Source organism: Ciona robusta, chromosome 1, assembly GCF_009617815.1.
Source record: "Ciona robusta chromosome 1, ASM961781v2".
In the NCBI taxonomy this organism is placed as follows: domain Eukaryota; kingdom Metazoa; phylum Chordata; class Ascidiacea; order Phlebobranchia; family Cionidae; genus Ciona; species Ciona robusta.
This window is the reverse complement of record NC_143235.1, coordinates 3,287,525-3,310,486: the sequence shown is the minus strand read 5'-3', so window position 1 is coordinate 3,310,486 and position 22,962 is coordinate 3,287,525. Positions and strand designations below refer to the sequence as shown.

Here is a 22,962-nt window from a genome sequence, read left to right as displayed (position 1 = left end):
GTGATCGTAGTTTAAAATTGGAAATCTGCGTTTATGCGTCCGTATATATTTGCCTTTTTTAAAGTAAGTCAAACGATGTGTTGTAAATCATAGGTCGCATGACAAATGCATTTAATCATAATATATAATATCTGCATAATTACAATAGACTTAAAAGTGCCCAATGATATCTCGAATCATAACAGACCCTCAAATTGTTTACCATCTACATAAAAACATCTCACTCATCAATTCACTTAACAAAACTACCTGTTGTGATTAATAAACTTGATATTCAAATGTAGGCTATACCCAATGTGTTTTTTACTTTTCCCATTTTTACATTGACATACTATCTAACTATAGCAACATAACAAACTGCCGGTTATGCAATCAATAATAAAGCTAATGTCTATTGAAATATCAATCATAGAACAGAAGATCAGATTTCAAGTTTCCTGCATATGTGGGTATACTATGAGCCAAGAGTGAGATACAGTTACCTGTTAGCATTCAGCTGAGATTCAAACAGGTATACTGTAGTAGATTTCTGCCAGTTTCATTTGAACAGGATTTTGATAGGTTGCATGTTTTGAATTATCAAAAGGAACAATTTAATTTTAGTGCAAGGGAAAGATAAAATAACAAATCAAATAGGAATTCACAATTAATCTTATTGATAAAAAATATTAGTTAAAAATGATTACGCAACAATACACCATTAGTTGCAAGTTTAAGAAAAATATTTCACAATGATATTATTCAGTTATAGAAGGCACCGATTGGTAATAGAAGCCCCAAGGTAAAGGGTTATCTGTTAATTTCTGCAATTCTGTCTTTTTATGAATACCACTTTTAAGGTGTTCAATTTTGTTGCTTTTTCTTATTAATTTCCCATCTTGGCCGCGTCTTATAGCGGTACCACGGCCCCCCACTCTATAGTCAACTACATGAGTCAGCAAGTCAATTGCCAGGTTCCATTTGCTTTCAGGGTCTTCTTCTGAGCCCTTTTTTACATTTATCCTTCTTTTTGTTTTTTTAGGTCTTTGATTCTCTTGTGGTTTATTCTCCACTTGTCCTTCTTCCCAAGTTATTGCCAACATCTGATTTCTTGGATATTTCTAAATTTATTCAAATTAAGAATTTCTAAAATATTCTCAATGATTTTGAAAAATTGAGCATTGTTTTCATACTCTCTTGTTTAATTACTATTATGTTTAAAAATTTTTATTATGATCATAAAGTATTTTATGCTTTTTGGAATAAAACTTATTCAATGTTTAAAAAATATCTAGGACTTGAAATTTCTTTCCGAACTTGACATATTGTGATTTTAAAGCAATAAACCCTAAATACAACTTGTAAATAAACTTACTAATGCTCTTGGCATTTCTTCTGGTGGAATGTCCCAAGTATCAACTGCAATTGAGGTAACAGATTCTGCCGTATACCTTGGAATTTGATACGCAGGTTCAACTATCACCAAGTCTTTCTCAGTCTGTTGATTTCTGTTCGCTACAAGAACATTCCTAAACAAAAGTTGTTTAAGATGTTTAAAAAAATAAAATAATCTGTAAGCATCCACCATCTCATTTTCCGTGGTTACACAAAAAAAAACCTGAAGGTTAAAACCTTGTGAAAAGATATTTCTAATTTTTTTTCTTTTAGTAGTATAATGCTTTAAATATATTTTTGAGGGCATGGCCCATTGTTGGCTCAAATCGGATGGTCCTCTTCTTACCTTATTAATAGACCTTCCCCATACAAAAAGCAAATGCAAGTAAATTAAATGTTTAAATTCTTACCTAAAATTGATTTGTGATTCTTTTGATGCTCCATTCTTGTTTCTTTGTTGACTTTCTTCAAACAAATATCTTCTTAACCTTCTTGTTTCCTCAAATTCCTCTTCTTTCATTGCTTTTAATGTGTCCTATGATACATAATATATGATGTTAATGGTAAAGCAGCAGCATTCAGGATACCAATCCAAACTTTGTTTTAAATTTGCTTCAGCAGTTTAGATACTAAAAACGGCCAAGTAACTTTTTCTTACGTGATTGGGAAATCCCATGCATTGTTTTCTTATATAACTTTTATAAATTTTACAGATTTATTTTAAGTTGGACTTTCCTTTTAAGTAATAATTCTATTCTACGAATTAAGAATTCTGCTAATTGGACACAGAAACCCAATTCATAGGGTGAAATAATCTTTTGAACTTTAGGTATCCTTTTTTAAATTTTGGGATTTCCAAAATGGTCCCAAGCCCCAACACCTAACAAGATGAAACTTTTGTACCAAAAAACTAATACATACCTGAAAATGCTCGGCAAATTCTTTCTTGTGGCTTAAGACTATACGGGTGCTCTGATTCTCCAACCACCTATGTTCATGCCAATGATATTTCCAGTTTTCCTGCTGACAGGTCGTGCTACAGTAATAACTGCATAACGATTTTGACATGGGTAATGTCTTGCACCTAAACAGATAAACTGGTTATAGTAGAGTGGGGTAAGATTGGGACTTGTTTTTCATTTGCTTTTCTCATCCCAATTTCGAAGAGAGTAACCTAGTTTTTAGTAAGTTATTTAGAAACAGCCCCTTTAATTAGTGCATGTTGGCTATGTTCACTATGTTGTGAAGATCATGGACAACATAACATAGAAGATATAGTGAATATTGTAAACATAGCGGACATGCACTATTTAAAGGGACCCAGGTGCTACCGGGACCCATTTAGAAACATACCTCGCGCATTTTCGAAGTTTGATAAACGCTGTGTCAGTTCGATTGCAGCTTCGGCATTTTTTTGGTGGCCTTTTATCTTTTGGACGTTTATCTTTTAACGTTTCACTGTAAACAAGTATTTTTATTAATTTGTTCACATTGTTTATTATTACACTAAACACAAATACGTACGCTCCATGTTCCGCAACCAGTTTAGTTCCAAAGTCGGACAAAGCTGATTTGCCAACTAAAAGTTCATTGATAATTTCTTGAAACATGGCCGTCATGATAAATGAAGTATGGTGGCTTTACTTTTTGAAGCAAAATATAAGTATTTAACATAACACGGGAAAAGCACAATAAAAATAAGGAACTAAAGTGGAAAAATTATTTTGTTAGGTTTGTTTAAAAAAGGGGAAATCCCAAATACGCAGTGCTTCCACTCGAGGAGTTAGTCAGATTAAAGTATTTTATCCAATTATAGCTTTAAATGTATTTTTATTTTTTAAAATATGAAGTATTAGGTTACATATTACCCTTTGTAATGTACCTTTTTAATCTATAACTAAAATATTTTGCTCATACCATTGCATATTAACTTTTAGAAATTAAACTGTCATCACTGATTCAGGTTAATTATTAACGTTGGCGAGTTAACGCTTGGTTGCATTCCGTTATGACTTCTTTGGAAACGGAAACTGCTTCTATGAAGACGCAGAAACCTGGGGATAGAGTTCTTGCTGTTTTGCGTGGAATCTGCAGCATGGTTGCCCATTTTGCCGCTATAGCTTTCACCGCTTATATCTTTTACATATCCAGTCCTGGCTCAAGTAAGAAAATGTCGTATAATCTAACATTACTTTTTTTATCCTCTGTTTACGTTATTAACAAGTATAGTTGTACAGAAATACTGCTAAAATAATGACTGGGCGCTAGTTAAGAATCTCCCCCCCCCCCTACGAGACTTCATTAGCACCAAAAGGTTTTGTAGAACAAATATAACACCTATTTGAATTTCAGGTTTGTTTTCATGGCACCCTACATTGATGTCTCTCGCATTTAGCTGTTTGATGGTTGAAGCTATTTTGGTGTTTTCGCCGGAAAGTAGTCTATTTATAAAGGCATCTCGGAAGACTAAGGTTGTTACATATTGTTATTATTAAGTGTGCTAGTGGACCTTCGGCATAAAAAGTCACCTAAAATGGCATATTTGCCCAAAACAATGTTATCCATTCATTACTCCCCAGTCTGCAGAGTATGACAGGTGCACAGGTGTTTTTTTTAAATAAACAAACCAAATCTGTATTTAACTAACGGTTTCCTAATGTTATTTGGAAATTACACACATTGCATGCCGTTTTTTATTGATAGAAAGCACCCGCGCACACAAAAAACAACTGTCATATACGCGTGAGGTCTCATCCACAACCGAACTGCCATATTTTGCAGACTGTACTACCTCCACTTTGTAGTCAAGTCCCCTAGTAATAAAGGCTTATGCTTCCATCATGTTGAAATAATACCATGTCTCAACCTTTTACAAGTAGTATTGTTTTAATAAATACCATAATAAGAATACATGTTTCAGGTCCGAATACACTGGATTCTACAAACCTGTGCAGTAGTTAGTGGGATTTTAGGTTTCTCTGCAATCGTGATCAACAAAATAAGAAACAACAAAGAACATTTTAAATCGTGGCATGGCACTTTTGGACTGATAACTGTTATTTATGTTATTGTCCAAGCTTTATTTGGGATATTTTTGCTTTATCCACAAGCTGCAAAGAAATGGAACTGGAAGCTTATGCAATTGAAAGTATATCACGCTACATTTGGCTTACTGGGCTTTACCCTTGCTTGTATTACCGTTGTGTTATCTTTATTTTCCAATTTTGTTGTCAAGTCCGCGGGGGTGGATGGTTTTATTTGGGGATTATGTTTCTTTTGTCCAACATGGTGTTGCTTTATTGTAATGAACCAAGTCACCAATGCATACTTGCCCATCACAAGAAAGTCAGCACCGTTGTAGATTTTATTACAATTTTAAATTTTTTACACTTCCTAACATTGCATTATGTGTTGTATGAATATAATAAGCAGAGTTTGAAATGCACTGCGACAAATGCATTGATTTAAATATATATTATAACTTATGTCAACAGTATAGGTGGGGGAAATTGCCACAGACTTTTTGGTTTTGGTGACTTAATTGTGTAAACTTTTTATGTTGTGAATCTTTAGAGTTGCATTAGCAAAGACTACTTTTATTTATTTTGTGCTAAATTATAATTTAGATTGATACAATAATACCTATCCAACATGTGGAAATATTGTTTTTTAAGCATTACTGTGCAAAGAGAAGTAAAATGAGTTAACTCGTTAGTCATGCAACTTGGTTGATGGATTGATTAATAAATATTGCAAGAAATTATGTTCTTATTATAATTAAACACTTTGAAATTAGGCTAGTTTTTAAACAGTAATTTTGATTGAATATATATAGTCCTTTATATTATTGTAATTAAAGGTTGTATGGTTAAGAGCAGGGCTACTAAGTTGGTGTTAGTGACCCAGCAAGGTGTCGTTGAGAGTATTTTCCATTTTACACAAAAGCCTATATTATAGTTTATGCTATTTACCAGGAAGAGTAGCATAAAATTTTAGAAATGGAAAGCCCTGCTTGAAATGAATGCCTTTTTAAGATTGAAAACCCTGCTTTAAAGCAAAATACAAAAATGAATTCATTAATATTTTAGATAAGATAAGGTAACGTAGCTACCAGCAGGTACATGTAATAAAAGAGTAGTCAGATTGGAAGTTTTATTTAAATAGCCTGGCTGTTGCACCCATGACTCATAAATAATTATTTTCATTGTATAAATTGAACCTTGTTTTATTCCGATCTAGAAGAATAAGGTGGAAAATTAATGTTACCTAAAAAAAGTTGCAAATTTTAAAACTGAATTAAAGAAACTAGAAACATTATGTTGTGTATCAGGAGTTACTGAATAGACTGAGAAACTACATGGTTTACTCTTTTATTCACCAGGTACAGAGTAAAGCAATAAAACAAGTAGCAAGAATTGTCACTTCAGGGTAATGAATGAAATATATATATATCAATATGTATATTGTGTTATAAATTTTTGCGCTAAACAAAATTAAAATGTTGTAGTGTTAAATACGGCACGGGTGTAATTATGGTCTATACATGTTATGTTTCTTAAAGCGTGCTAAAAGTACTAAATATGCAATTATGTTAGTGCCCATATAAATTAAAGCACTGTACACTGCAGTTACATTGAAAGATTAAACGGTACAGTGCAAAAGATTGTTTTAACACAATGTATTTACACAGGAAAAGCACGGACACCATTCATGAATGTAAATGGAATAGAACAACTGCAGCTGGGCACTATTGTTATAAACTTATGTGCAGTCAATCTTTCAGTACAGATTTTAAACCAGAATTAAAAAGTATTAACTTGTAGACCACTGGATTTTGTTTTTATTGTACACACATAGTATTATCTTGTCTAAAACATATAAAGAGTTTACCTTAAAACTGCAAACATAAGTCTTATAAGTAAACTATTGTTCTAAATGACCCTAGGCAATTTAAGACTGTTTACACTGACTTTGGTTATCAGTCTAACAGTGTAGCACTTCGCACACTAAGTTGTATGGGAAGAAAAATCAAATTGGATATTTCCTTTATATAAGTTGCTTGCAAGGATGTATTAGTGCCAATTTTAAGCGGACACCTATTTTCCAAAACAAGTGCACTGCATTTTATTTACACATAATGCAATATACCATTTACAACAAGCAACTGTGGATGCCAAAGCTGCTTAAATAGTTACAAGCTTATGTCCTTCACATAATGCCTACAGCCGCTGTCATAGCCGCTGTCATAGCCGCCTAACTTTTGAAAACTCAAGGTACCCAAAAGTTTTAGAGGATAAAAAGTTTATGCCGGCGAAAACATGAACTTTTTTTGTTGCTTTATTAGCCTTTATTTGGAAAGTTGACTGATCATTGCACTATTACCACTCTATAGTGTTTATTTTAGGACCTGTTTGTAAGATGAGCTTTTACATTGTTTATATATTTTTATTGGGTACTCTGATTTATTTTCAGTGTGTATACGCATGCCTTGCATACCCATGTTAGGCGCTCCATGACCGCTGTTCTAACATTTTTATGTGGACGCAAAAATTAAAATACCGACCGTCTAAAACAAAATAGTTAAAAATAGAAATAGCGTAAATAAACAAGGAACCTCTATGGTGACGGATTCTCATCGGACGGTGAAGAAGTTTCAACTTCAATTCGAACAATGTCCGATCTTGACGACCCAGAAGAAGTGGATACTGAGTCTTCTACAGACCTTGGTTCAGTGTTTGTTGTATCGTCTTCCATTTCTGGCCACTCAGATGAATCGTTTTGTTGCTGCTCAGCTTTTTGTAATCTTTCGTCAAGAGCTTTGATGGCTTTGTTCCTATATATTTAAACTTAATTAAGAGCTATAGGTATTTTTCCAATAAAACAGAGTAACAGACAATTACATATGTATTTATAGACAGAATTTAACACACACAGTGACTTTTGCTGTGTCAATAGAATATTAATGGCCAGATTTTTAGTTCTTTCTACATTGAAGTATTTGTTATCATGCATTTATTTTGTTTTAACTGCCCATTAATATAATCTAACCTTCTCCTTTCAGCATCCAAAGCATCAACTCCAGATAAACTGATTGTTATTTTGCTTGGAGCGCCCACATCATATCTGTACGAAGTTTTCCGGCAAAGTTTCACTTTAAGTAGAATGTTGTACACAATACCAGCAATGATCCCCATAGGTGCGTCGAGCGGTTTTGGAAAAAATGACTTAAACGAAAAATTTTCAGCAGCGTCACCCCTTCCTCTACTATGGCCTTGATAAAAGCGTAAATACACCCAAGCCACAAGTGTACCAAAGCACACAAGAACAACATAACTCCCTGTAATGAGGCCTGCTATTCTGAGCAACACAACCAAGAGGATATTTACAATCGGAAGGTGTTTCATGAAGAGTCCAACAGAGCCTACTATCATCTGATCCCCCCTACACTGCTTAAGTGCCACAAGCACACCAGCTGTATACCCTGCCATACCATGAATGCTAACTTCAAACAAAAATCCGAGGCTTCTTGTAACCATGTAGCAGGACAGGTAAAAAAATCCAGAAAGAAAGCCGGACAGGACTGTTACGATTCCGAAAAACGATAAAAATCCAATCATGCCCCATGCCGGTTCCAGCACTTGAGAGGAATAGATTAACACCAAAAAGTTTGTGAGTACAACAAAAAACTTTACTTCAATAAACTGGTATGTAAATATTGTCCATATCCAAAAGTTGGGGGGTATGAGAAATCCTGGTGTAATGGCCAGCGGCTTGAGAGTGTCGAACACATACGACAAGGCGTAAAATAAACTGAGCAGCACGCAACCAAGCTTTGCAGTCAGACTGGTTTCGCGAATGAAGTTTACACTCGCCATTCTTGCGTTAACAAGCAGGCCTGAAGCCATTGTAATATTTTACCAAATAACCTGAAAATTAAATTGATAACGATATTAAACAAGAAATTTAAAACAGCCAAGAAAAAGAGGTCTAAAACATTTAACAGCTTATAAACCCAGAGGTTATGGATTCAAGGCCGGTCGCCTCAGACAAGACATTCCATGACAATGGCCCCAACCCAGTTGTCTCTAATGGGTTGTCCAAAATGTCAGTTATACATAAAAACAAAAAAATCGGTGTCCCCAGAAAACAATCACCTACAAAGTTACATGCGTGGTCACTGTCACTGGTAAGCTAGCAGTCCTAGCAGTCCTAGCATGAGCTATGAGATGTATAAAACAGAACACCCTGGTTAAAACACTGTCGTTTTCCGACAACGCAAGCATAAGACAAGTTACATTCGTTAATAGCTGTTAAATAGTACAAATATATATATAAGGATGGCTTAACAGGATACCCGGTATGGTTCACGTCAGCGAACGTTAGGTAGATAAATACAGAATAACGCAACTGTCCAAAAAACTGGACAACACTAAAAGAAGGGATAGAGGGACGGAGGGACAGAGGGAAACTGAGTACTAAAAGGAGGGGAGGGGGGACGGAGGGAAGGAGGGAAAATACCGTTACTAAAAGGAGGGAAGGAAGCAAAATGGAGGGACGAAGGGAAACAAAAATTCCTTTGCTTAAACCCTATGGGCGTAGGGACAGAGGGAAACTGGTAGAGGGACGGAGGGAAACTAATTTTTACCAAAAATAAGTGGAGGGACGGTAGGGAAACTGGTGGAGGGACGGAGGGAAACTAATTGTTACCCAAAATAAGTGGAGGAACAGAGGGAAACTGGTAGAGGGACGGAGGGAAACTAATTTTTACCTAAAATAAGTGGAGGGACGGTAGGGAAACTGGTGGAGGGACGGAGGGAAACTAATTTTTACCCAAAATAAGTGGAGGAACAGAGGGAAACTGGTAGAGGGACGGAGGGAAACTAACTTTTACCTAAAATAAGTGGAGGGACAGTAGGGAAATGGTGGAGGGATGGTAGGGAAACTGGTGTAGGGACGGAAGGAAACTATTTTTTGTCCAAAAAAAGTGGAGTGACCGTAGGGAAACTGGTAGAAGGACGGAGGTAAACTATTTTTCGCCCAAAAAAGTGGAGGGACGGTAGGGAAAGTCACTCCACTTTTTTTGGACGAAAAATAGTTTCCCTCCGTCCCTCCACCAGTTTCCCTACCGTCCCTCCACTTATTTTGAGTGAAAAATAGTTTCCCTCCATCACTCCACCAGTTTCCCTACCGTCCCTCCACTTATTTTGAGTGAAAAATAGTTTCCCTCCATCCCTCCACCAGTTTCCCTCCGTCCCTCCACCATTTTCCTCTGTCCCTCCACCATTTCCCTACCGTCCCTCCACTTATTTTGGGTAAAAAATAGTTTCCCTCCGCCCATAGGTTTAAGCAAAGGAATTATTGTTTTCCTCCGTCCCTCCCTTTTGCTTCCTTCCCTCCTTTTAGTAACGGTATTTTCCCTCCTTCCCTCCGTCCCTCCCTTCCCTCCTTTTAGTACTCAGTTTCCCTCCGTCCCCCCGTCCCTCCATCCCTCCTTTTAGTGTTGTCCCAAAAAACTGCTACACTATCAACCCCTATTTTATGTATTTTATTTTATAAACATTCTAACTTATCAAATGACGTTGCAAATGTCAACAATCAACGATTCAACATTATGACAGCAAAAACTCACAGCGTCAGTTGATTTGTGACGTCATGGTGCTACAACGCGGACAACTCGACAACAAAATTTTCGAAATATTATTTTAAAATATATTTTTTGAAGTTGTAACGTTTGCTGTTATAGGCCCTAGTTTTACATAACACTGTATAAAATAAACTGTATATTATTAAAACTTTGGTCGGCCACTTTTAAAAGTTAATTTTTGACATGAACGTAAAAGAATATGCAGTTGGTATTAGTTACGCCTAAAATAAATTTAAAAGCAAACTTTTTGCTGGCAACTCACTATACAATTGCCTTCATTATCTATTACATTAAAGTACGTGTTATATTTACACAGCAGGCCTACAAATGTGAAACCGAACCTATGATTTGGTCTGACATGTTCGTACAGGTGTAATGCACGTTTAGATATGTGTAAGACACATTTTACACAATGGTTAAAACTCCCTAGTTACCACAGTACAGCACAGCGAATACAATATGCATACTACATAACCTTGTGTCCGTTTTTTTCTTTTATTACAAGATAAAACAACGATTGCGTACAAAGAGATGGCAGAAAACGAAAGAAATTTTAGAAAAACAATAAATGAAAGTGTATTACTGCTCTCACACACCTAGAAGCAGGTTTAAATTTACAGTTTGATACGAAACACTGCTCCAAATTTGTTCTAAAACATTTCCCGCAAGAAATCAAAAACGACGTCTTAAAGTCTTTACCATAGCCCTGCTATCCACCACATAATATCCTCAGCTTAAGTTACATACAACTTGATTCGAGGACATTACTCTTCTACAGAAGGGAGCCAGAACGCCATGTTAGTGCATGTTGAAGCTAGCATCATATACCGTGGGTTGAATTTAACGCACTGCAAAGGTCCAGGGTGACTACCATTAAGGACTGCTGTTTTACTTCCGTTTTCTGCGTTCCAAACATGAATTCTACCATCTTGAGAACCTAAATGTCAAAAGTTATCGCAATTATTTGATAATTAAGATAAATTGGGGTTAGATAATCTAAGTTTTTATTTTAATATCTTATTAGGTAGTAAACAATGAATATTTATAGAAATATATAATTGAATCCTCACGATTCTTTTAGGAGTTTTTTAAATGTTAAAACTTTTACCTGAAAGCACGTATTGCCCATCTGGACTAAAACTTGCTTCTAATGGAAGACCTTTAGTGTTTAAATGGCCCATAAATGTTTGAAGGGGTTGGCCATGAAACGCATCAATTAATCTGGTTCAAAAATTGTATTAATATTAACACACATAATAATGTATCGACAAATTTTAACAACATAATTTCAAGTAGTATTTTAGGCTCATCTGGTATAAAAACGTAATATATTTCCAACGTTTCATTTGCAAAATGACGAGACTTTATCATGGAAGTTGGTTTGACTTGAATTTCAATGTAACGCAACAGTACAAGCACGCGAAAAAAACAGGAAAGATGTGAAAAAAATGTTAAACGTGATAAGGGCACTGTAAAGAGAATTCGGGAGGCCGAAAGCACACCGCAGTCACGCCAAAAAAACTTGAAGACGGAATAAAGAGGAGACTCCTTAGGTTTATATTAAAAAATTACATTTATTTGCATTTTGCACTTACCTGATCACAGTTCCGTTCGTGGCAATTAAAATAAGTTTTCCATCAGAACTAAACTTTAATGACGTCCAATCACAATCTTTATCTTGTTGTAAACGGAAAGTGGTAAACGGGCCCTGCACAGACAAATACCTCATAAGAAAATAATCACTAAATAACGGTAGCAATAATTTACAAAAAAAACAAACAATAAATATTCAATTTCGTTTACTAATACTATATACCAACAATGCAACAAACTTTAAACTAGCAAATTAAATTTATAATGTTGTTAAATTCTCACTCAAAAAGATTCGCATTGGGAATTCATATCTGCTAATTAACAGCAGCGGCACTGGACAATAAAAAGTGAAAAAGCGTCTTTAAAATAATAAAAATACCATACTTTGTCAAAGGATCTCAGGTCGTACAGCTTGATCATTTCAGAGTTGATACCAGCTGCAAATATAAGACCTTCCGGATCAAATGAAGCAATCGGTCTACCAGGTATTTGCATTCTCCCCTGACACGTTGGTGACCTTAAATCCCACAATCGGATTGTTTTGTCCAGAGATCCGGACAAGAATGAATCATCCACTGGCGACATGCATAAGCACACAACTCGTTTTGTGTGGCCGGCAAAATATCTCAAGTATTTGTTGTCGTGTAAAGATTGGTATCGAATCGCATCTATGATGAAAAAATGATAGGATATAGTCATGCATAATTTATATAACTGCTACAATTTCACACTGATAAGTATAATATTTAATTTCATACAATTCCCAATACACACTATAAATATACTACTCTAATTACTGTAAAATCGAAGGCACAAACACATAACACTAAACCTTATCGCATATCAACAGTATAGCCAAGCCAAAGGCTGAACTTTAATAATATTTTCTTATTAAATTTATGCAGGATTGTAAAAGTTGTAAATCCGGACGGTGATCGTTTAATTTTATTGAAAATCCGGACGTAATATGTTTTACGTGCGTCTGTCACCCAAGCTACCAAATCTTGTTATAAAGCGTATTACTGACTATCACCACGACACCACAGTCTAGTGCGGGCGCCTGTGCGATAGAAACCGTTGTTAAAGCTGCGATCTAATGTTTTATGTTCGTCGCGTGTAGGTAATAAAGAAAGACGCGTGCAGTAGCATACATTCTACACCTAACAAACGAAGCAATCGTTGTGAATTTATTCTCGTGACAAGTGACGTAATGAAACTCTGGTTCTCGTGCGGTGCCAACGAACGATGTTTTTTGGCTTCTGTCCAAGCTCGACCGGGAAGATACTTTGTAATATCATATTACAATTTGCGTTGGTTCCAATTTACTGATAGCGTCGCTCCTCGCTCTTATATTTGCACCAATTAAAATTCACATAAACGCAATTTACCTGCATTTATTAAAGTTTAAACTATTCTTGGTTGCTTGCTTAAAATTATATCGGGAATAAAACAATTATATGAAATATAGAAGCACATAAACCACAATTGTTTTCTAAAATTTTAATAGTTTATCAAAGGTATTATGACGTAATCATCGTTACATTTTTAATCCACGATGAACGTGCGTAAAACTTTTCATTTCTTTCTACCGATTTAGATACGTCATTTTAATAAATGTAATATCATTTCAAATTCACCACATAATGGTTCCATGTGACATGATTTGTGACAAAATTAGTATAGTAGGTGTTAGGAAAATGCATTTTTTTTATGTTTGCACGAACCGTTTCGTCATTTTAGCTATTCGCCGTGTTCTCGCAATGTAACCGATGCGATTAAAATAGAGCGCACGTTTATGTCGTCAATAATTACGGAACAAAGAAACCAAAGAGTATATTGTCGGCCGAACGTAAGAAAGTTGATTTTAATATAAATAGGATTTATTTCTACTAAAAAAATCCGAACGTTTTTCGACGATCCGGACGGTGACATTATCACTGAAAAAGGGGTATTTTTACAATCCTGAATTTATGTATATGTTTTTGTTTTAATTTGTAATATAATTCGATGCATAGGTTTTTACTAAATAGTATTGTCTATGTCTAATATAGTCTATTGTCTAATACTAATCTAAATGTTTGCATAACTCTATCCAAAATAAATAAATTTACTACTTTTAAACCAATGCCAATCTTAACATTTTATTTGACATTGACAACTCTATTTACGATTACAACAACTCTAATTGCACTAGTTTAAATATTTTGGTAAAGTTGAAAATCAAGGAAATATTACCATCAACTTTATTTGAGCTGTAAATGACTGTGTTACCAGCATGCGTGTAGTTTATATGATCCACTCCATATTTCTTACTGTTAAGAGTTCGTTTTGACCTGCAGTATGCAATGTGTTAAATCAGGTATGCATACGTAGTATACAAATTTCTTTTTAGTATATATTTTATATCTGTTTTCTAAATTTAGCATTTAAAAACATACAAACATATATATATGCACTTTATCTTTGCCAAGCAGGCATGAAAGAATAATTAAGAAAACTTTTTTTTTTTCGCGTGTTTGGTGGAACATAAACATCAGTGTCTTATCTCATAACACCTGGTGCCTTCTCGAGTTGCCATGTATGCAATTCGCCATGACCTGCATAAAACTTAGGTAAGGTATATGGGACATAAAAATTGCTATATAGCAACTTTTCTGCAATACCGGTACTGTCTCAGATTTGCAGTGTGCTATAAAATGCATATAAACAGCAATCAAATACTTACTTTCCCTCATTTGCACAGTCGTATATCACAATTGAATCATCGTCACTGGCTGATATTAAGTTTTCTCCATTTGCAGAAAAGTCAATGCTGTTTATTCTATCTGTATTTTCACGAAACACTTTAGCAACGCGAAAGCTTTTAACTACAGAGTCGCCAAGCTTCATTTTCAATTATAAAGTATCTGTAACATATACAATGAACAAATTTAAAAAATACAAACATTATAACAGTTTAACTCGTCTACAAATTCAAAACGTTCTAAAACTGCAAGTACACAAAAAAAACTAAACAATAAATTAAAATAATTTCAGAAATCGCACACATGTTTTATGAAGCATGACTTTGATTCAGACATAGAAATTTAGTAAAATTTGCTGCTGTGGTATTTTCTAAATTTTCTTAACGTAAAAAAAGGTTCGGATTTTCTTGAACTATACGTAGCAATGCAAATATAAATAAAAAGTGTATATAGAAATATTATTTCATATAAATCTCTTTAAAATAAATCCCAAATAAATGTTACGCCGCCCGAGGATCGAACTCCGGAAATTAGGCTGTATATAATCTGTTCCCATGCCTTCAGCACGCGCTTAAACGGTTAGGCCACGATTTCCAGTTACATATACGATCGAAACTTTCATACTGTCTGGGAGTTTGGGAGTTCGCATGTTAGTGAGACAAGGAATCTACAATTTTTGCCACTAGGTCGGTGCCGTTAACTTTCTTTTCCAAGGACACATATACGACTACAATGGTAGCAGCGACGAGCCTTTAACCGATTAACTTTATGTTTAAGGCAGGTACGCTTATATACGAACTGTGCCACGGCGCTGGTGTGAAGAAACGACAAGTATGACGTTTGTTTCTGTGTATATTGGCCATGGTGATTGCAAGGACATATTGGTTTTATAATTGGATTTATTATGTTGGGTGTTGTTCCTTTGCCACCTGACTAATGAATAAATGAATGAATGAATGAATGAATGAATGAATGAATGAATGAATGAATGAATGAATGAATGAATGTAACTTACTTTATCCTCGCGTAGCCAAAAAATAACAAAAACGACAGTCGTTATCACACGAGTTTAACACCTCGTGCCAGCTTACAAGTTACCATGTAGGCTATGTTACTTTGTAGGTGATTATTTTTTGGGAGATTTTTTTATGTATGGCTGATAATTTGGACAACCCATTAGTGACCACTGGGTTAGGGCAATTGTCGTTAAGTGTCTTGCCCAAGGACACATACACTCACATAATGGTAGCAGCGTCGAGCCTTGAACCACCTCTGGGTTACAGGCAGGCGCGCTAACCACTATGCCAGGGCACCGGACCTATATGTCATAAAGTGTATAATACTGTAGTGCCAGCTCAATGAATTCAGCTGCTTCTGTACAGCTTAGAGAATGTGTAAGACTTGGAAGAATTGGATATATATATATAAGATAAATGTTTAAATCGTGAAAGAGTAGTTGTTTTGGGGATAATCATTTGCCTATATATGGATGTTTTAACATATATAGTAGGATGGGGAAGACGGGACACCTTTGGCACATAATGTCCGAATAATCAGATCGTGTTTCAAACAATTAACAACGGTCTATGGAAGTGAGGATACAGTTTTATAATTCGCTTAATGTGTTAGTTTCCTACAAAATAAGATGCATAAAGAGAAGAGAATGAAAAGGTGTCCCATCTCCCCCCATCCTCCTATATTTATAGTCTACTCCAACGTAATCGAAATAACTGCCTCTTACAATACTCTATTGTTTACCAAGACATTCATGACTAATGAGTTGCAACGTGCTGCAAAAGGAAACTGCCGCAGTAATTTCATCTCGCGCGATGTGGTGATAGTTCCATGAGTTATAGCATATGCGTCTCCTGGCACACGTGTTGCCGGTTCTGGCAAAAACAACAGCCAGCAAAATAACTCCACGAACAACCGTTTATTTTCACCATAACTGCAAGAGTAAACGTCAAACCAGAAGTGTATTTCACATCCAAACTTTAGCAATGGTTTCCAAGTTATTTTCTACTCATATAGCTCGTGTTAAGGGGGGTCGTTTTGCTGTTAAGTCCTATCTCTTCTCTGTTTTAATCAATTTTGCCGGTAGCCTACTGTAAACGAATGGGCAAATAATTATTATTATGGTATGTTGTAAAAAAGATGGTGTATTCTGTAGACTATAGGGTAAGTCTAAAGGTCGAAAGTCATAATATATCAGGTCATAGACTATATGTTTAAGCTATAGGCTTTAGGCCTAAACGTGCCATTTTGTTTATTAATATTCACCCTCTGTTTCTGCGTACAGTGTTTAATTAATATTAATTCCAAGCCAAAACGTGATAATTTGCAGGAAACTATGTGCCAAATTTCACATCAATTTTACAACACGATATGCTGAAATAGAATTCAATATTGATAAAGTGGCAACAGCGTCTGACATGTTTTGGAAAGGTTCAGCCGCTAGCGACAAACGTTTAATTAGCGGATGAAATATATCGTTGTTAATTAAATATGTGTTGCCTTTGTGGCTTCAGATGATTAATGTTATAGTACGCAAAATAAATGACAAATATTGGCAATATAGTAATGTGTGATAGGATGGAAGATCACGCACCCAGCTAAAACCCATGTTTTCTCATCGTGTTTTTGACAAATGACAACGCTGTTTTAAAGTCGCGGGTGTATATTATAATTTCTGAAACTGTTTTATGTTTACTACCAAATAAAACAAGAAAATAAATTGAAATAATGTGACATCTTAGTCAACCTTACTATATAGGCCAGGTCTAGACAAAGTAGGTATAAGCAGCTTTAGCTCTACAACATCATCACCACTAGTAGCGCATTAATAACAGAGTCAAGAAGATGTACAAACGGTTACTCCAACTTAATGCAACAGTTTATAATGCGCGGATATACTACTTGCTTTTGGAATAGTTTGTATTAGCGTAATAAGTATTCTACTTGCTTTTGCAGGTCACACAGTTTCAAAAACTTAATATTGTCCCAATTCACAGAATAAATGGCGAGATAACTCTATGAATGTATGCGGATGTAATTCTCACGCGCCATTTTCGCTTCCTATTATACAAGGACTTTATACTGTATGCTACCGATCTAAGTCGAATAGGGCGGTCTATAAGTGCCGGTGTGTCCAATAAAGTTCATAAAACTCGTTGCAGCTTTAATTTTGCATCATTATAGCCACGACGAGACAGTGTTTGGACGTAACTGTATATGCGCAGATTTTCGAATATTTTTTAGTAAAGAGGCAAATAATTCGGCGTAGTTGTGTTTTTCTGCCTATTTTTTCAAAGTGTCCATAACAAAAATTGGGCATAAATCCCAGAAGGTGGTAATTTTCTCGCTATATAAGACCTCGCCTAAATGGATTAGAATCGTCAAATCATTTGATTATATGCGCAATACCTAAACCTATGGTTTCTTGTGGCAAGCACGCGGGTTAGACCAACCATCTAATCTTTACAACCACCATAACGTATATTTCTACGTGGATTAGGGAATATAATGAATAGGATTTTACCACGAGTGCCAGATATTGCGTAATAAACCTCATAATTCTCTCGCTTTTTTGTTTTCGTTCATTTTAGTACCACGCGAATTATATCAACGACGGTCGGTATTTCGTATTATGGGGTAAGATGGGATGTGATTATGTTTTGAACAAATACCAACGCTATTTAGGAGTCGCGGCGCTGCGATTATGTAATTCTGGAAAATTTACTTTGTTTACTACCAGCAAATCGCACAAGAAAGAAAAACAAAAACATATTGTTTGACCCGCCTTAAAATACATTGCGACTTAGCACAAATAAAAAACAAATGCACTAGCAAAAGAAAAAATATGCCTTTTCCGCAACGGGCTATATCTTGGCCTACCATGCAGCAATGCACTTACATACGGCTTATTTTGCAAACTGTACAGACGTGTTTGTTGTTTGTCTCAGTTGGTATCCCAATGTCTTAAGGCGTGGTAACTATTTGTCGCGGCGTCGATACGAAACGGAAATGAATAAATGCGATATATAATTTATTTACCTTCGCATATATAACGAAGCGGGCAGTGCTGTAGTGATTATAATAAAGTTGTTCTGTTTCACACAACACCAATGTTAAGATGCTACAGCGACAGTCGTTGCGCGCGACATTGCTTCTAGTTTTGTATAGAATGCTAATTACTAATAGCAGGTTTGAAGTAAAGAATCCATTGAAATTAAATGTAGAGTAATTAATTTGCAAAGTCATAAACCTAATGCGAATTACTACATTTCGTAATATTTAATTCTTCCTTCAGTCACGTAGATTTAATCGAATAACATGGCACTCTCAGTTCAAGAAATCGAACAAGCAAAGCAGAGCTTCCCCGTGTTGAAGTATGATAACTTCTTGGCGAACCATTTGACTTTACCAGTATATGCAGCGCTCTACAAGAAGGTAATATTCTCTTCTATTTCTCACACTTTTTTTCCATGGCGAGTTTGTCGTTTAGCTGTTGATTCCCATTAGTATTTTTAATAGTATTTTTGCTGTCGTTTTCCGAGAGAAGAACAAAACGGTCACGCCTTTTATCCAAAACGTATTTTCTTTTTTTATCAATAAGTCTATTTTAACAATTAACTGTTGTTTTACCGTTACTATCCTGTTCGCTTTTGTAAAATTCTTTTTTATCACCAAATATGACGAAAAAATTAAAACATCCGATCCTACACCACCCTAATAGGTTAATAGCAACCGCATTTTTAGAAAACCAGTAACGGTGTAACCTTGGACTCGTGCATTCAAACCGGAGTCGATACACCAGGACTGCAGTTCGGTATGGTTGTTGGCGATGAAGAATGTTACACTCTCTTTAAGGATATCTTTGATCCAAGTAATAACCGTTATAACTTCGTATTCATGGGTAATAGGGAACTTAAATCCCAATAAGGGCGCGCCTCGCCGTTTAACCGAAATATCGTGTAAAAAGATATACATCACTCGGTCTTACAAGTAGACTGTTTTGCTTTTTAGTATGTATTATACAGTAGGGTGGGGGAATATGGGACACCTTTTAACTCTATTTTTTTGTCCCATTTGGTAAAAAGCAAAAAAACATTTAAAGAATTATAAAAATACATCACCACGAATTCCAAGGCCCGTTGTTAATTAATTAAAAAACGATCAGGATATTTGGATAATATGTGCTAAAGGTGTCCCATCTTCCCCCACCCCACTATATATGCACCGCAGTTTTGGATATTTTGGATTTTCCAGTCCCGGTTTGTAACTGACGTTTTTCCCACACCTTTATAATTGACGCTATATTTCCCACAAGCGTGTTTTAACCACTGCCGTTTTGCCGTTGATTTCGTTCGCTTCGTTTTATAAACAGCATGATCTTCGCTATCATTTCTAAAGGGATAAATACAAATTGTGTTCTTATTGTTTACAGTTATCAAGGACTATCATGGTAACTTCGACCCTGCTACCGAGTCGCACGCCGATCATGTCCGAGAGTCGGTTGGGGTTGTGGACGTCAAGCCATTGGACACAAAATACGTGAAATCGGTCCGTGTCCGAGCCGGTCGCTCAATCAGCGGATTTCCTTTCCCACCAAGCTGCACACGCGCCCAAAGGAGAGAAGTGGAAAGTATTATAGTGGGAACCTTGAAGAATCTTGATCAAGATTTGGCAGGTTTAAATTAAACCGTGTTGCATGTTACAACATGAGGTGTATGAAACAAAACGACAGTGTTAAAACGACTGCCGTTGCCCCGCCGCATGCGGGTAAATAGAATTTATTTATATACTGATCGTGTTTTAAACAATTAACAACGGTCTATGGGTGTCCTGAGGATACGTTTTATAATTCTTTGAACGGTTCTTGCTTACAACCAAATGGGAGAAGATAAAGAATGAAAAGTTGTCCCTTATTCCCCCACCCTACTACATATATATTTCAACCTTTGTTTTATGCATAAGCCAATTTCTTTATAAGCAAACTTATACACACATATATACTAAATTCAGATATAAGACGCTTATATATTTAAGTATAAAATGCTTAGTAATACTTACGTTTAAGCATTCTAATGATTTCGTTTAAACCTTGCAGGCTCTTATCGCTCAATGGAGTCAATGGAGCCTTCAGAAATAAACAGGTTGACACAGGAGCACATTCTCTTCTCCAATCTTTCTGACTTTTCTTTTAGAAACGATGGTTTGGCAAGAGATTGGCCCGACGCAAGAGGAATCATGATGAACAAAGAACAAGACTTCTTCGTCTGGGTAAACGAGGGAGATCATATGAGGATCATATCCATGCAGGTATTAATATATTGTTACCATTGTGGGCTAAGGTGTCCTAGGGTGAGACACCTAATGACAATTGCTCCAACCCAGTAGTCACTAATGAGTTGTCCAAATTACCAACCATACATAAAAAGTAAAAAATCCCTTAAAAAATAATCACCCACAAAGTAACATACATGGTAACTTGTAAGCTGACACGAGGTGTATAAACAAAACAAGTTATAACGACTGTCATTTTTTTGGCGACATGATGATAAAACAAGTTACATTCATTCCAAATAAAAAAGTACTGCTATACTAAATACAAAAAAATCCTAAGCCAAAATACAATTATAATATGCATGGCGGCAACAGTATTTAGTATGAATGAAAGAATGCATGTAACTTGCTTTCACCTTGCATGGCGTGGTAATGACAGTCATTTTACTGTAACTGTTCCCTTACATTTTTAGTCTGGTGGGGATCTTAAAACTTGCTTTGAAACCTGGAAGCAAGGTGAAAAACAACTTGAAACCGCAATGTTGGTAAGTTAAGTTTCTGTTGAAAAGCTTGCAGAAGAGTTTCTTTTCCTGACAATATAATATCCTGTAAATTGCTTAGAAGTTACCTTGTTATAGCTATAATACCAGGTACAGGGTATGTGAAGCTTCATTATAAGAAGAAATAACCCATAGTGATTTGCAGCACATCCCAAGCATAACTAAAAAGAGATGTTTTAGTGGAATAGTTTTGGGTACATTTTACCCAACTAAAAAAAGATTTAATATTTCCCACAATAAAAATTACTTTTATGTACAATAGGACTTCATTATACAATAAATACCATGTGAACCACTGTAGTATAAGAACCACTGTAGTAGGTGACCAAACTAAATTAAAAAGGGACTCACTTTTGATTGGGACAAAGGGGTTCAAAATGACTGGCACAGGTTAATGTACAATCTGTTTCTCTTAGAATGCTGGTCATAAATTTGCATGGAACAAGAAACTTGGATTTCTTTGTGCTCGTGCTAGCAACATCGGCACTTCAATGAGATGCAGTGTCCATGTAAGACTTCCTAATTTGTCAGCACATCCACAATTCGAAGAAATATTGAAGAAATTGGGGTGAGAAAAAATGATTTTGTGTTTTGATCTTTTTTCTGAAAATCAATAGATTTAAATACTGTAATAATGTAAAAACTGTTTAAAACAGACAGTAGTTTAGATTTTACCCTTTTACTTTAAAAACAAAGAAACATTTTAAAATTGCCAAACTGAAAAGCGATTTAAAATTTATCTTACTTTTAAAAACAGATAAAAAATAATTTTAATTTGCAGAACAGAAAAAAGGTTAAACTTAACCAATTGTTTTTGCAGTGTTGCCAAACGTGGAAACCATGGCGAATACCGATCTTCAACTGAACCGGAACTTTTTGACATCTCAAATATAAAGAAACTTGGAATCTCGGAAGTTGAAATTGTGCAACAAGTCCACGAAAGTGTCACCAAACTTATTGAGATGGAGCAACAGCTAGAAGAAGGCAAACCATTGCAGTTTTAAGCTGATGCTGACATCACCACTTTGCCTTGAAGAAAAAAAATGAACTATATAACCCAGAACATTGACAGAAAAAAGTAGCATATATATTTATATATATACATGTGTGCATCTAAAAAAATTGAAAACAATGCATTTGTATATATACGGAATAAAATCGTTATTGTAATTTCTTGCCATTTATTTAATTATAGTATCTTTAATATAAAGGTCTCTTACCTATTTACCAGACTTAAAGGTGTTACAAAGAAGGCTCTAATACTGTTTTTTTTATTTAGGAGTCTAAAAAAAACATTTACCCACAGACTTTTATATGCAAAACTCTGCTGATAGTGTTTTTTTTTTAATGCCAAAAATTTAAAATGACAAACACTAGTTAAAAGAAGTTTGTTCTTGAAATTGCTGAAAATGACAACAAAGGATTTATTTAAAATATTTATTTTAATGTTATTTTGTAACATTAACTCAATATATTTGGCAAAAAAACAATTACACAAAATCTACTTTACGTAAGTTTAGTGGCACAGTGGAAAAACTAAAATTCATTAAACAATGAAAAGTCAATAAGGGTTGGTATTTTTCGAACAATTGGCAGTGCGAAACATAAATCTGTATAAAATGCTTTACATATTTTTAAACAGTCATTTTACAATTTATAAAACTTCATTTATAGTTATAAAACTTACTACAATGTCGTGCTATAACATTTTTACATTGCAATAACTCACATAAATTTTGTTAATTCATTAATTTTTTGTAAA

General features: G+C 35.1%; 5 protein-coding genes across 5 annotated transcripts; 2 read left to right on the top strand and 3 right to left on the bottom strand.

Annotated features, from left to right (window-relative positions):
- Positions 1–522: 522 nt before the first annotated feature.
- On the bottom strand, positions 523–3,120 carry LOC149741429 (uncharacterized). Its single transcript, XM_089884072.1, has 6 exons — positions 2,899–3,120; positions 2,728–2,832; positions 2,296–2,458; positions 1,785–1,909; positions 1,355–1,508; positions 523–1,100 (listed from the first exon to the last, which is right to left on the bottom strand). Exons 1-6 carry the CDS (start codon positions 2,991–2,993, stop codon positions 738–740), a joined length of 1,005 nt encoding a protein of 334 aa, XP_089740198.1. The 5' UTR covers positions 2,994–3,120; the 3' UTR covers positions 523–737.
- Positions 3,121–3,341: 221 nt separating this feature from the next.
- LOC149741428 (transmembrane reductase CYB561D2-like) lies at positions 3,342–5,137 on the top strand. Its single transcript, XM_089884122.1, has 3 exons — positions 3,342–3,536; positions 3,727–3,845; positions 4,295–5,137. Exons 1-3 carry the CDS (start codon positions 3,383–3,385, stop codon positions 4,733–4,735), a joined length of 714 nt encoding a protein of 237 aa, XP_089740248.1. The 5' UTR covers positions 3,342–3,382; the 3' UTR covers positions 4,736–5,137.
- Positions 5,138–6,798: 1,661 nt separating this feature from the next.
- Positions 6,799–8,326, bottom strand: LOC149741427 (transmembrane protein 115-like). The gene is made up of 2 exons (XM_089884060.1): positions 7,423–8,326; positions 6,799–7,207 (listed from the first exon to the last, which is right to left on the bottom strand). The coding sequence occupies exons 1-2, from the start codon at positions 8,277–8,279 to the stop codon at positions 6,991–6,993; spliced, it is 1,074 nt and encodes a 357-aa protein (XP_089740186.1). The 5' UTR covers positions 8,280–8,326; the 3' UTR covers positions 6,799–6,990.
- A 2,168-nt stretch (positions 8,327–10,494) lies between these two features.
- On the bottom strand, positions 10,495–14,547 carry LOC149741426 (WD repeat-containing protein 82-like). Its single transcript, XM_089884095.1, has 6 exons — positions 14,337–14,547; positions 13,847–13,944; positions 11,996–12,279; positions 11,614–11,726; positions 11,127–11,239; positions 10,495–10,955 (listed from the first exon to the last, which is right to left on the bottom strand). The coding sequence occupies exons 1-6, from the start codon at positions 14,498–14,500 to the stop codon at positions 10,783–10,785; spliced, it is 945 nt and encodes a 314-aa protein (XP_089740221.1). The 5' UTR covers positions 14,501–14,547; the 3' UTR covers positions 10,495–10,782.
- A 4,085-nt stretch (positions 14,548–18,632) lies between these two features.
- On the top strand, positions 18,633–22,370 carry LOC149741425 (lombricine kinase-like). Its single transcript, XM_089884047.1, has 7 exons — positions 18,633–18,804; positions 19,114–19,240; positions 19,802–20,044; positions 20,465–20,676; positions 21,114–21,185; positions 21,617–21,768; positions 22,021–22,370. The coding sequence occupies exons 1-7, from the start codon at positions 18,688–18,690 to the stop codon at positions 22,202–22,204; spliced, it is 1,107 nt and encodes a 368-aa protein (XP_089740173.1). The 5' UTR covers positions 18,633–18,687; the 3' UTR covers positions 22,205–22,370.
- The last annotated feature ends 592 nt before the right edge of the window (positions 22,371–22,962 follow it).

Excerpts from the sequence above, each read along its gene's own strand:
- LOC149741429 (XM_089884072.1), bottom strand. The coding sequence starts at position 2,993 with ATGACGGCCATGTTTCAAGAAATTATCAATGAACTTTTAGTTGGCAAA. Across the intron at positions 2,833-2,898 it reads CTGGTTGCGGAACATGGAGC|TGAAACGTTAAAAGATAAAC; the intron begins GTACGTATTTGT and ends ACTTGTTTACAG. Across the intron at positions 1,509-1,784 it reads GAATCACAAATCAATTTTAG|GAATGTTCTTGTAGCGAACA; the intron begins GTAAGAATTTAA and ends ACTTTTGTTTAG.
- LOC149741428 (XM_089884122.1), top strand. The coding sequence starts at position 3,383 with ATGACTTCTTTGGAAACGGAAACTGCTTCTATGAAGACGCAGAAACCT. Across the intron at positions 3,537-3,726 it reads CATATCCAGTCCTGGCTCAA|GTTTGTTTTCATGGCACCCT; the intron begins GTAAGAAAATGT and ends TTTGAATTTCAG. Across the intron at positions 3,846-4,294 it reads AGGCATCTCGGAAGACTAAG|GTCCGAATACACTGGATTCT; the intron begins GTTGTTACATAT and ends TACATGTTTCAG.
- LOC149741427 (XM_089884060.1), bottom strand. The coding sequence starts at position 8,279 with ATGGCTTCAGGCCTGCTTGTTAACGCAAGAATGGCGAGTGTAAACTTC. Across the intron at positions 7,208-7,422 it reads TTGGATGCTGAAAGGAGAAG|GAACAAAGCCATCAAAGCTC; the intron begins GTTAGATTATAT and ends TTAAATATATAG.
- LOC149741426 (XM_089884095.1), bottom strand. The coding sequence starts at position 14,500 with ATGAAGCTTGGCGACTCTGTAGTTAAAAGCTTTCGCGTTGCTAAAGTG. Across the intron at positions 11,727-11,995 it reads ACCTGAGATCCTTTGACAAA|GGCCCGTTTACCACTTTCCG; the intron begins GTATGGTATTTT and ends TTGTCTGTGCAG. Across the intron at positions 10,956-11,126 it reads TGGGCAATACGTGCTTTCAG|GTTCTCAAGATGGTAGAATT; the intron begins GTAAAAGTTTTA and ends TTTGACATTTAG.
- LOC149741425 (XM_089884047.1), top strand. The coding sequence starts at position 18,688 with ATGGCACTCTCAGTTCAAGAAATCGAACAAGCAAAGCAGAGCTTCCCC. Across the intron at positions 19,241-19,801 it reads TAAGGATATCTTTGATCCAA|TTATCAAGGACTATCATGGT; the intron begins GTAATAACCGTT and ends TATTGTTTACAG. Across the intron at positions 21,186-21,616 it reads AACTTGAAACCGCAATGTTG|AATGCTGGTCATAAATTTGC; the intron begins GTAAGTTAAGTT and ends TGTTTCTCTTAG.